Source organism: Rousettus aegyptiacus, unplaced genomic scaffold, assembly GCF_014176215.1.
Source record: "Rousettus aegyptiacus isolate mRouAeg1 unplaced genomic scaffold, mRouAeg1.p scaffold_m13_p_9, whole genome shotgun sequence".
Lineage (NCBI taxonomy): Eukaryota > Metazoa > Chordata > Mammalia > Chiroptera > Pteropodidae > Rousettus > Rousettus aegyptiacus.
In genome coordinates, this window is record NW_023416312.1 from 64,121,678 (window position 1) to 64,135,243 (window position 13,566).

General features: G+C 37.3%; 1 protein-coding gene across 8 annotated transcripts in view; it reads left to right on the forward strand.

Annotated features, from left to right (window-relative positions):
* The window catches only part of MID2 (midline 2), an 87,115-nt gene extending 75,029 nt beyond the window's left edge, over positions 1-12,086 (forward strand). For all 8 annotated transcript variants that reach the window (XM_036226417.1, XM_016127595.2, XM_016127596.2 and 5 more), the window contains 3 exons: positions 4,787-4,948; positions 6,526-6,733; positions 7,258-12,086. In XM_036226417.1, coding sequence (XP_036082310.1) covers positions 4,787-4,948; positions 6,526-6,733; positions 7,258-7,660 — 773 coding nt within the window. In that variant the 3' untranslated portion in view covers positions 7,661-12,086. The remainder of the gene's footprint in view (positions 1-4,786; positions 4,949-6,525; positions 6,734-7,257) is intronic.
* Positions 12,087-13,566: the final 1,480 nt, after the last annotated feature.

The following is a 13,566-nucleotide window of genomic DNA, read 5'->3' on the forward strand; positions in this document are numbered from 1 at the left end:
AGTACTCCAAAAGTGATCTGACCACCACAAGGAATAGCTAGATTATGTTTTTTGTACATTAACTGAGCATTTGATCAACTGAAATCCTTAGGAATTTCAAATTCTATTCCTGTTCAATTCATTCTGTAAAGGGAAACACAACACCTTGAATTCATCCCTATTACACTTTTTCTGGTTAGTTTTGATTCCTCATTTCAACCTGCCAATATCCTTTTGAATCCCGTTTCTGCCTTCCAATACATTTACTTCCCCTTCCAGCCTGCTTTCCATGTCTTCCTCTGATCATTGATAGAAAAGTGGAACAGGACTAGGACAAGGGAAATTCCCTGAAGCAAAATTTTGCATGGCATTGGGCAGATAAGATGAAAGGGGTTTACTAGGAATATATATTCATGAAGACTTAAGGTTTTAGTTCTACCTGCCAGTCTGGCCTGCTACTGTTGACTTATCCTGGGTTCTGAGAGCAACTTTATCTTGAGGATTTTCTGTTTTCTTTTTCTTTATACCACTTTCCTTAGATATAATTGACATTAAAGTGTTGTCCATCAACAGATGAATGGATAAAGAAAACGTGGAATATGCATACAATGGAATGTTTTTCAGCCTTAAAAAATGACATTGTGTAACTTGTGACAATAAATGTAAATCTGGAGGGCATTATGCTAAACTAGACATAGGACAGATAACTATGATAAGACTTATATGGGGAATCTTAAAATAGTCAAGCCCCACATTTTTTTAACCATAAATTTTATCCTTGTTGGTTAAAATTTTGTCAGGATGAATAGCTCCTCTTACTTTTTTCCAACTTTTTTATTTTTAACTTTATCACCACCTTATCTAAGATATGAAATTATTACAAGTTAATAATGTTTCAGATGATGCTGTTAGCTGCATGAGAATTCCTCCAGATGTTTAGATGATTGTCTTCCCCCATTACTGTATATCTCTTCTCTGTTTTAATTTTGTGTTTTGCATTATGAAAGTTTTAGCTACAACCTCTGGCCAGGAAGTATATAACATACAGCCATAAAGATATAACTGATATTTCCTCTCCTTTTCAATCTCATGCAAATATTTTCCACTACACATTTATGCTTAAATTAATGTATTTCTATATTGCAATCTTTCCCTTTTGAACAAGGTGTGAACTATCATCACCATAATTCAATCTTAAATCCCATCTCACCAAGTCTCAGTGATACCCAGAGGATCCATAGGTTTACTTTATTTTGCTTTAATTTAGAAATGATTTCAAAATAAAGTTGCAAGACTAACACAAAGAATGCCCACATACTCTTTACCCAGATTCATCCATAGTTTATATTTTGCCCTATTTCTTTAAAATTTGTTATCATTCTCTATTTCTCTTTTTTTTCTTAATCATTTGGGAGTGAATTGCATACATCATGGCCTTTCACCCCTAAATTCTTCAGTGTATGCTTTTTAAGATAAGGAAATTCTCTTAACATAACCATGGTATAATTATTAACTTTAAGAGATTTAACGTTGATGCAATATTTTTATCTAGCCCACCATTCATATTCCAGTCTTGATATTTGACCCAATAATATCCTTTATAATATATAAAGGACCCAATATTGTCCTTTATAGTCCAGGGTTAGGTATTGCATTTAATTATCATATCTCTTACCTCCTTTAATCTGAAACATTACATCAGCCTTTCTTTGTCTTTAAGGATATTAACACTTAAAAAATGCCCTTTTATTTCTATATTATTATATTCCTCATTTGGGGTTAGTCTGCTATTTCCTCACAATTATAGTCAGATTATGCATTCATGGCTGGAATACTACAGAAAAGATGTTGTGCCCTCCTTAGGACATGACATCTGGATGTGCATAATGTCCACTCGTCCTTCATTAGTGATGCTAATATTGATCACTTGGTCAAAGGTGTTGCCTGATTTTTTAATTGTGTAGTTTCCTTTTGCAACTAATAAGCAATCTTTGCAGTAATACTTTAAGACCATGAAAATATCCTGCTTCCTCATCAAACCCATCCTACCCCCACTCCTATTTTAACATCAATAAATAATTCTTGCCAGATCTGATCTTTACATTGATCATTTCAATGATTTTCCAACCAAGCATTCCCTTCCATATTTACAGTCTGGCACTCTGCAATCTACTATAAGCAAAAGATCCACCACCCTCTGTTTATTTATTTATCTGCTTATTAGCATGGACTCCTGAATTCTCTTTTTTCAATGGTTTATAATTCTTTACTGCCTATACTTATTTTGGTGCTCAAATTGCCTAAATTTAGTCAATGGAAGCTTTTTAAGCTGACTCCTGGGTCCTTGTGTTCTCCCATCATTGTCTTAAACCCGTCCTTACTCTCCAGCATGATAAAAGTTTCTAGGCTCATTTTGAATTTATCCTGTCCCAGCTTTTAAATCAGCCATTTTCCCAAGCAATCTTGGTTCCTTTTAGGGAGAGAATGGTATTCGAGACCAAGATTTAGAGACTGGAAATACACATTTACATCCGTGTGCATATACATATCCATACACATAATACATATACACATATACTTAACATATGTGTACATATTATGCATATATTATGCATATATTATATATATATATATATATATATATATATATTAGAAATCATGAGTTTATACCAATACCTCCAATTCCAGTCCATCTCTATAGGTTTTTTCTTTCCTTTCACCATTCCATGTTTGTACATTCCTACTTCCATGAAGAGAATCCTGGCTCCCAATAGCATTAACACATGCACTTATTTACTCACTCCTGTAATATATCTATAGTAGTTTCTGAATTGCTTTCCCCACACCACTACAAAACAAATACTAATTCAATATTTGTTTGCAATCTCCTCTTGCCCTCATCCATCCTTTTGGTGTGGTTGTTTTTTTATTTGTAATGCAATTGGGTTCATTTGTTTCAGTTTACCTTTAGATTTAGTCCCCACTCTTCCCAATCATATTGACTTCATTTTAATTTCTGAATTTGCAAAACAACAACATGTTTCCAAAAGGGAAAACTGTACAAAAAAAGTATGCTCAGAGAAGTGTCATTCTCTCCCATATCCTTTTAATCCTGATCCTTCCTGTTGCTATTGTTGTTTTGTAGCTTCAGACAAACATATGTATGTTTTCTTATTTATTTGCCTTTTTTTCTTGCAAAAAGTAGCATACTACATATACTTTTGCAATTTTCTTTTTTTCAATTAGCAATATACCCTGGAAATCACTCCATCTCAGTTCTTAGAGATTGTTCTCATCATTTTTTAAACCTGCATAATATTTCATTGTGAAGTTCACTTATTTTTGTTTTGTATTGTTAGAAGTATATCTTGAAGATCATGTATTTCCCTGTTTGTAATAAAATTTCATGTGCAGTTTACAATCCATACTGTGCATTGGTACATAGACAACAAAATCCTCCTTGTCCCTGGCTCTCATCTTTTATTGTCTTTTCATAAGAGTCACCAATAATTTCCACCAATTATTCTTTCTATAGCATATCTGTTTGCCCTCCATTATGTTTCTCTTTCTAATTTGAATTTAGACTTTTCTTACTTCTCCCAAAATTAATTAAAAAAAACCCTCATGATCAGATCTCTTTTAACAATTTCATTATTATTTTAGATTTTCAACCTCACTTAAACCCTTTACTGTAGCTGCATAGCACCACTCATTTTTCCTTGCTCTTTCCTTTCCATCCTCTGGTAGAATTGTGTTTAAAAAGTAGTAAATTGACTGAAAAGCAGATAATAGAAGAGAGAAATCCAGATAATCCATAGACTAGAATGTTGATCTCTCTTTCACTAAAAGTTAGCCAAATACATGTTTTAATTCTGTATTTTTCTCTGTTTAAGTCTATGTTTGTGGTATAAAGGGTTTCAAAAGCGGAAACCTAGGTTTCTGATCCTTTTCCCTACGTGGAAGGGAAGAAGGTTCCAGACAACAATGTTCTAAGGACCACCCAACCCTAAATGAATATTGGAATCAGTGCCAGGAAGGGGTAAAACTGGATATTGTCAAGTGAGGAGATGATATTTCACTTTGGTTATCATGTCACCTCCTTGGATTTCCTATGATATCTTGGAGCCCAACTAGTATTGGAAGTAAGGGTGCGGGTGGGGTGGAAAACTTGCGTCATAAGCCCTGAAAGCTTTGCTACCTTACAGAAACAAAAACCGTTGTTCTCCACTCCATGAATTGTGATGTAGTACAGAGAGCACTGGACTAGGGTTAAGGAGACAAGGGTTCTACTCTCAGCACCATCACCAGATATCTGGGGCCTTGGGCAAGTCACTTTTCTTCTTTCTGTATTAGTATCCCAATTGTAAAATGAGAGAAATATGGTGTCTTGGTGTCCATTCGGCTCTGAGATTCCATGTCCTGGTGCTCTGCACAGGACTGCTCCATCCATTTGAGGCAAGAGTCAGCTCTCAGAGGATTGGACATTTGGAATTCAGTATAGAAACTCCATAAAAGAGATGTTTCTGTGATTTTGTAGAGTAAATTTTCCTGTATTATTTGGCAGAAAATTGAAATAACCTAACTTTTACTAGTGGTTACATTCAATTACCAGAAGCAAGGGAACTGGCATAAGCCTAGCTCCACGGGAAAAAAGAAACAGAGGAGGTTCATCTCATTATGTCTTTCAGGACTCACAAGAAAACAAAATGAAATTTACTTTTGAGGGCTTACGATGAATTTTCAATGTGCTTCTCATTCTATTTCTATCACCTGCTGGTTAATGTTCTTGTCTTTCACCATATTACAGGCCTGTATAATTCAGTGGATAGCTGGATGATTGTGCCCAACATTAAGCAGAATCATTACACAGTGCACGGACTCCAGAGTGGGACACGCTACATCTTCATTGTTAAAGCCATAAACCAAGCAGGCAGCCGGAACAGTGAACCTACCCGACTAAAAACAAACAGTACGTTATGGTGATTCTGAAAGCAGACATCAGTTTTCTCCTCCATGCTAGGGAGTACACTTAGCCTGAACAGGCACCTATAGCCATGCAAGACAGCAGAGGTCCTGATAGAGGAGCTTTACTGTTGTAGGTTGTACTCTGGGCAAGGGGTTTGTTCGTGCCCCTGGGAGATATGTGGACACAGATATACATATAATAGTTGATGGCTTAAGAGGATGTTAGTGAAGAGTTTTTCTCCCCACCACACCCTCATGCTTAGGAAACAGTTAAGTAAAAGGGTGGACTACAGACAGATGCTGCTTAACAGTGGGGAAACATTCTGAGAAATGTGTTGTTAGGCAATTTCGTTGTGTGTGAACATCAATGTACTTCACAAATTCAGACAGTATAGCCTACTACACACCATCGTATGGTATACCACCATCATATATATATGGTCAGTCACTGACCAAAACATTGTTATGTGGAACATGACTCTATTTGTGATACTCTGGTAAAACTCTACTGCAGAGAGCCTGTAAGAATGCTTTTGACTGCAAGTGACAAGAAATTCAACTAACTTAGTTTAACAAATAGTATTTGTTAGTACCTTAAACATGGTATTGTTTTCTCTCTCACATAGCAAAAGGTTTAAAGGTAGGCAGCTCAGGGCTGGTGATGTAGTAAAAGATCCAAGCTCCTTTTGCTTCGTATATTGGGTTTTTGCCACATGGTTACACTGAAACCTCTAGATGTCATATTTTCTTTCAATATAGGAAGAAAGGGGAAAAGGTTGGTATACATGATGACTGTCCCTTTTCTCAGGAAAACAGGCACTTTCCCAGAAGGTTCTCCCACCCCGTCTGACTTCTGTTTCCAACTACATCCATCTTATTAGCCACTCCTAGCAGCAAGGGGGGCTAGATGCTGGAATATTTAGCTTTCCTTGCCTCTACAGTGAAAACGGGTAAGAGAAAACAAGTAGGAAATGGGTGTTGTGTTTGCCAACAGGGTCTGCCACAGACAAATTTTATATAACACAGCTCTTGCCATACCCAGCAATTGGCTCTTAGTAACTGGTTTTGTCATATGACTATAAGGAGTTCCTCTGCTGTAAATGACCCTACACAAAAAAATGTTTTCTCTGAACACCGATGATGCAATAGTCACTCCAACAAAGTTGCCTAATTATGTTATTTACATCCCAGTTGCAAGAGAGCAAAAATAATTGTTCTGTTGCTGAGTTATTTTCAGTTTTGTTCTGCCACCAAGCAGCAATTATCTCATCAATTCCCTCACTTTGTCTCACCTCAAACACTCCTTCCCCTAAGAACCACTCAAATCCCAAACCACTGATTGAAATAAAGCTAAGTGAAAAACATATTTGAGAACATGAAACCCTGAGAATCTCCTTTTAATTTCATATTATGAAAGGGGCAGCAGATTCTTATTTTATTGAAAACGGTGGCTTCTGGCCTGCTTCCTTAATATAATACAAGCAACAGTCAACTTGTACTGACCCAAGAATGATCATTATACTGATGGTCCTGGAAGACAAAGAATTCTTAAATACTTCCTCATGTGTTTTTTCTTTTCAGGCCAACCGTTTAAACTGGACCCCAAAATGACTCACAAGAAATTGAAGATTTCCAATGATGGATTGCAGATGGAGAAGGATGAAAGCTCTCTGAAGAAGAGCCATACCCCAGAGAGGTTTAGTAGCACAGGGTGCTATGGGGCAGCAGGAAATATATTCATTGACAGTGGCTGCCACTACTGGGAGGTAGTCATGGGTTCCTCAACATGGTGAGTGGATCCGGCTTTTCTCTTATTCCCGTTGTTAGGTTCCTGTGAAATCCATTTCTATAGCACAAACATAATATCAGTAAGTCAAGATTTAAAGGCATGTGATGAAAACTACTCCTAGAAAAATGTGACAGCCTTTTAAAATAAAATCATGGAAAATATACTGAGCTAGGAGTTTGAAATTACTGCACCACTCTAATTGGAAACATTTTAAAGCTCTAGTGGTATCAACATTATGGATCTAAATATAAACTATTTAAGGAAGAAACATGCATTCTATTTCTTATATATCCTCTGTAGCAGGGGTCCTCAACTCCCTGGCCAAGGACCTCATCTGTATTTGCAGCTGCTCCCCAGCACTAGCATCACTTCCTCAGCTCCACCTCAGATCATCAGGCATTAGATTCTCATAGGAGAACTGGTTCCTGGTGTCAGAAGGGTTGGGGACTGCTGCTCTATAGTGTCTAGCACAACTCAGATCATTAATAAATGTTTATTTATCTCTCCTTTCCACTGCCTCACAGGTATGCAATTGGCATTGCCTACAAATCGGCTCCCAAGAATGAATGGATCGGCAAGAATGCCTCCTCATGGGTCTTCTCTCGATGTAATAGTAACTTTGTAGTGAGACATAACAACAAGGAAATGCTGGTGGATGTGCCCCCACAGTTGAAGCGTCTGGGTGTCCTTCTGGATTATGACAACAACATGCTTTCTTTCTATGACCCAGCTAACTCTCTCCATCTTCATACTTTTGATGTGACCTTCATTCTTCCAGTTTGTCCAACATTCACAATCTGGAACAAATCTCTAATGATCCTGTCTGGCTTGCCTGCCCCAGATTTTATTGATTACCCTGAGCGGCAGGAATGCAACTGCAGGCCTCAAGAGTCCCCTTATGTTTCTGGAATGAAAGCTTGCCATTAAGTTTTAAGAGAGCATATAATTCACTGGCTCCCCACTTCAGCAGTTCGTTCCCTCCTAAACCTCAGTTAGTGTCCAATATACAGCATACAAAATAAAGTTCATTGGAAACATCCAAAGTAACTAGATATTACAGATTTAATTTTATGAATTAAAGTTTATATTGGACTTAGTGTTTTGAGTTTCTCAGAACAAATTATCTGAATAGTCTGGGTTCAAGCCATTGAAGAAGAAATTTAGAGACTGCCTCTCGTCATTAGAGAATTGAAAATTTCCAATGATTTGGAGTATAAATGACGTTGGAAGGAATTAGGGTAATTGTAGGTAAATACTGTAGAAGGAGGCTCCGAACAAGGGGCTAGCCAGCTGGAAAGGAGGGTGTCATCTTTTCTAGCACTAGCCAATTAGGCTCAGTAGAATCTTGAAGTGTCAAATGATTACATATTATATGTGGCTTTTAATAAAACCTACAATCGTGGATTTATTATAAAGAAAAAATGTATGTGTATATGTAATTTATATAAAATGAATAAATAATATATGTCATTTATTCATTTTATAATTATATATACATAATAAACTGTTTAATTTGATCTTTTGAGTGAGAAATATACTAGAAGGGAAAATAAATTACACCATCCATTTTTGTCCCCTAAAGGGAGCAGTCAACATTTCTCTTCTCCCTCCTGTCACATACACATACATATGCAATGATATAGATGGTAGGAAGAGCTCTAGGTTGGATTAGGAGAGACTGAAGGACAAGATTGCTCAAGAGATACTACTGCTGTATGGAAAATTGATCACGGTAGAAATGTTTCATGTGGCAGGTTCACTTATGCTACCTAATGAAGAGGTTCTTCTGAATTGTTAAAAATTCTGTCACAGACTATTTCAAAGAAATAGTCTATTCCTTTTTTCTTTTTACTTCCAAGTACATAATTACTAAAATAGGCTAAAAAAAAGAGTTGTGTAATGGAACTTATTTAGGAACCTACCTTAATTACTTAATCAGTAAGAATAGAGTGATGCAATAACTATTTGCATACAAATGTATTAAGAATGCCTGAGAACAGTTTGTTTTCTTTAACAGGTTAGATAATCATTCCTCTTGCCATCTTGTTTACACTCTCATCTGCTTAGCCAACCCTTCATGGCAAATGCAGATGTCAACTTTATCCCAGTCCTCATCACTATGGTTGAAGGGAACCAAACTCTATGGTCTATGTTTTTGTCAGTTCCACTGCAGTGATCAGAGATGTCAGAACCACAACTTTCTCCTTTCCAGGAGCTGAGTCAGCTTCAAGGAATCTACTTTTTGGAAGTTGTGAAAATACTGCTGTTGTACAAAGCGATGGCTATAACCAGCCCCCAGATTGCAGCCTTGAAACAATGTCTGAACTTCTCCCCTCTTCCTTTGCACCACCTTGATGGACATTCATTGATTCATTAATTCAATAAACTATTAGATGCTAGGTACCACGCATCTGCGGACATACTGATAAAACAGAGTCCCTGCTGCCAATGGCTTACTATTTCATAGGAAAGACAAAATATATAAATCCCCTAAATAATGCTTTTGTATTGTTTGTTCACCTAACATGGAAAGCAAGACTGAAGTAGATACAGATGGCAGGCTCAGACTTATATATCTCATGGCAAAGTCAACTTTTTAGTTGAAAAATAAAACATATTTACTTAACTGCTAATCAGGAAATGAGCAACCTCAGTTAAGATTCTGCAGTGCTGGGAAATAGTTTGCTGTAATGGAAAGCTCATAGCCTTTGGACTAAAATAATCCTAGTTCCTCAGCCCTTCACTAGCAGTATGACCTAGGGCAAGTACTTCATTTCTCTGAGCCTCTGTTTCCTTTTTTGTAAAATACCTAACTCGCAAGGCTGTTGCAAAGATTTAAAAAGATAGCACATGTAAACTGCTTAGCACAGCAACTGGCATTTATTTAAGCATACAGCAAACATTAAGCTCTTCCCCCCAGCCCCAGCCCCAAAAAAGTGTAGCGGTGTTTTAAAATGTATGCATTTCATTTCTAACTTACTCTGGTCTCTTCTCTATGGCCTATCCCCAAATTCTTAAACTAAACATGATTTTCGCCCTTCGTAAAACCTTTCACTGGCTCTCATAACATTCAACAGAAGGTCCTAATTACTTAGAGTTTGGTTTTTCAGATCCCTATGTGCTTTCCCAGCTTCATCTTTTGTCACTTTCCCCCTCGAACACTGGTTACTCTAGCCAAGCTTAACTATATTACACAAGTTGTTTTCTGGGCTTGGAAAAGAGGCATTATTAACAATTTTGATGCCCATGGTAAGTAAAAAATAGGAAGTATACTTAAGGGAATGGTGTAAAAATGCCAAAAGTGCAAAACATTGCACCTCCATCCCAGTCCAATTTCCTTTACCATGTCCTTAGGTCTCCCACACCATGCATTTTTTGTGCCCTTTAGATTTTAGTGCCCTTTAGATTTTAGTTCTCTAAGACAAAGCTTTAATTTCTCCACCCTACTTTTGACTCTGACCTGGACTACCTTTCCTCACCCTCACACCTCTCAATCAGATTAATTGCTGACCACCCCCTCCCCCGCCGCCGCAGACTGGGTTATGTTCTCATCTTCAGAGTTCCCATGACACCCTGAGTATCCCTACCCCACCACCCCCTCAGCAATAATTACATTAGATAGCAGCATTTCTCAGTGTGGCCTTCAGACCACATGTAATAATTATTTTTAGTATTTGTTAAAATAATTGATTCCTAGATCTTACCCCTGATCTACTTAATTAGAATATATGGAATTTTACATTTTTATAAGCTCCCTGGGTAATTATGATGCACAGAAAAGTTTAATGTAAGAGAATCATCTTCCCTACTAGACCGTGAATACCTCGAGGGCAGAGACTATGTCTTTTGTTTTTCTTGTATTTTTAACAACTGACATAGTGTGTAGAACAGAGTAGTTGCGTGGGCAATGTTTATTGAACAAAAGTATAAGTGAATGAATGAGTGAATGAATGATCAAAGTTTCCCTGCTGTACTCTGATACCCATATTGGTGTTTATTACTTCCTGGACAGAAATGCTTGATTACTTCTCCATTTGGGCTATATTGATATTATTTTGCAGATGTCCCTGGGCTCATATACGTAAATGAATTTTGTTCTCAAAAGCTCTTTGGAAGTATACTTGGGGAATTATGTGGAGCATGTGGCATCATTCTTTTCAATAACTTTTCAATGTTTTCCAACTTTTTTCTTTTTTCTTTGAAAGTGGATTTAACTTTTGGCTATAGCCAAAAATCACTGAGCTAAGCCTACTGAATAAAGTAGGAAATGTAATTGAATTTGGGGTAAGCAATGAAGTTTCTGAGTCAAATAATGAAAAGTGCTTTCCAAGAAACAACATGGTGGAAAGTACTCGGTGGGGGTGTGGTGAGTCTCACATACTTCAGTTAACTTAAGACTTTCATAGGGTACAGGTAATGCCAGAGACCTTAAAAGGAGCATTGACTACCTTTACTCCAGTTGGACAAAGGGACTAGGACCTGTATTTAACATCTTCCAGGAGGGTAACTCCATAAGTGTTCATTGTTGTTGCTCTACTCATTTTATTCTCCTACAATCCTTTCTGCTAACAAATTGTTCTCCGTCTGCAATTTATGCTTATTTACACTTTTTATACTGTCTTATTGAAGAAAGCACAAAAATAATCGAAAATAAAGTTAAATCTGTTTTGAGAATATGAAAGAAATTTTAATGCCACATTGGAATTCTGGCTACTTGTAAGTAAGAGTAACTGCATCTGTATGTGTTTTTATCATCTAATTCTATTGTGTAACTTCGGATGCAGTGTCATTCAGATTGCTGAAAAACCATTTATATATTTTCAGCTAAAATACACTAGGTGAATTTTCTAAACTCCCATGGTTTACATATTTATATATGACTACCAGGATGGAGCAGTCCATGGATGGACTTTTTGATATGCTCAAATATTTGATACCCTTTTCTCTACAGAATGGAGAATGTGAGGCTGACAGATAAAACCACTCCTACACTTATTTAAATTTCTGAAGCCAATTGTAGCCTTGGAGCCATTGGGCTGCATTTGGCTACATATTACATGTTGATCAGGTCGATTGCCATCAAGTCTAGTAAAACTTCCTTTTATGGTCTGATCTGCCAGCTTAGATATATGCTGTGTTGTTGGCTGGAATATTTATTAGACTATTGTTGGACTATTTTTTATTAAATATTTTAACCCAGGCTTATTTGTACTGGGAACTCTGGACCAATGGTGTCTCTCCTACCAACAGAAATCTGAGCATCTGTGGATTACAACAGCCTCATCCCTCTAAAACATCCCAGCACACATGAAATGCTATATTATGAATTAAATAAATATATATGTATCAATGAGTTCTTGATTATCTCTCACTGGAGTTTAAATTGGGGGAAATTAAAAGGATTGCAACCATGAGTCACTGGAATTGTCTTAATGATTCGAAGGGAATTATAACAGGTAGAGATTGGGGCAGAGAGGGTCCAGGGTTTATGGAAATTGAGATCCAATCCTGAAGACTTTGGTTTCAGGAGCAGGGTACAGTCAGAAAGATTAAAGAAATGAAGGCATAGGGCCCAAGGAAACATGACACAGATTCAGGTGGGAATTCAGGAGAAACAAAGAAAATTCCAGTACTGGAACCTATTAAGTTCAGGGTAAGGCCAGAAGCGGGTTAACTTTCTGTTCAACTCCTGGCCTGTAGGAGATGCCTTGGAGGGTTACGAGATCCCTCAGAGCTTGGCTTGGGCATACTTTAATCAGAGTTGTGGTTGCACTGAGACTAAAGGGGGCATACAATGTGAAGTGAAGAGGCAAGTCAAGGATGGCAGCTAGAGAAGTGACTTGAAACAGTTTGTCAGACCAAGAGCCTGGAACTAAAGCCCCAAAACAAGAAGATTAAAACATAAAGGAGGCAAGAATTTGGAATATCAAGGTTGGTAGTCTACCTGGAGAGGAACCTGGGGAAGAGCTGGATATGGGGCTATTACCCACAGCTAAGCTTTTATGTTTGTTTTAATATGCTGTTTGGAAAGCCTGGCTCCATTTAACGTGCCAGACCAGAGTAGACATGGAGACCTTTATGTTCTACCTAGGAATAGGGTTGGTCCTAGAGTCTCAGGGAAACTAATCCTGTAGGTGAGGGTGAGATGGTCTGTTATAAATTTTAGGAGTAACAGAGGCCAAGTAGGTTGTTACATGGATATTGCACTGTATATATCATAACAGCTAATGAGGTTGACTCTCTTACACTGAATTTCCAGGGGTGGGGGATCAAAGTGGTCTTTCTATAACTATTGGGACACTATACAAATCACAGTCATGACTGGTCTGACCTGGCCATTCAAGAGGTATTTATTAATTATTCATTATGTTCCTAGTACTCTTCTCATTTCTGTGGGGATATATTAAAATGAAAAAGTATTCCTAACATTTATAACTAGTGGATACCCAATTCAATAATTCTTCCCAAATAATTTTTGATCTATTAGTGGTAGCTGAAATTGGAAGCTTTTACTGGAGACATATGGATGAGAATGGAAGCTCTTACCAGACTTGTACATAAGAGATACTTTGCAAATGTTGGTAGAATAGAATTAGAACCTAAAAGCAGAACAACAAGTAGGCCACCTCGTACATTGTGAGGTTTGTCCTAGGCGAACTCCATACCACCACTCCAGTACTATCCCTCAGACACATATCCCTGGTCCAACAGTCCTACAACTATTCCTCAGTAACAGGCTATTGCTCTTTAAGGCCAGTTTCCTTCAAAGGAAATAACTAGAAGAATAAATTAGTTATCAGTACCTCTAGTAGCTTTTGTTTTATTATTAATTT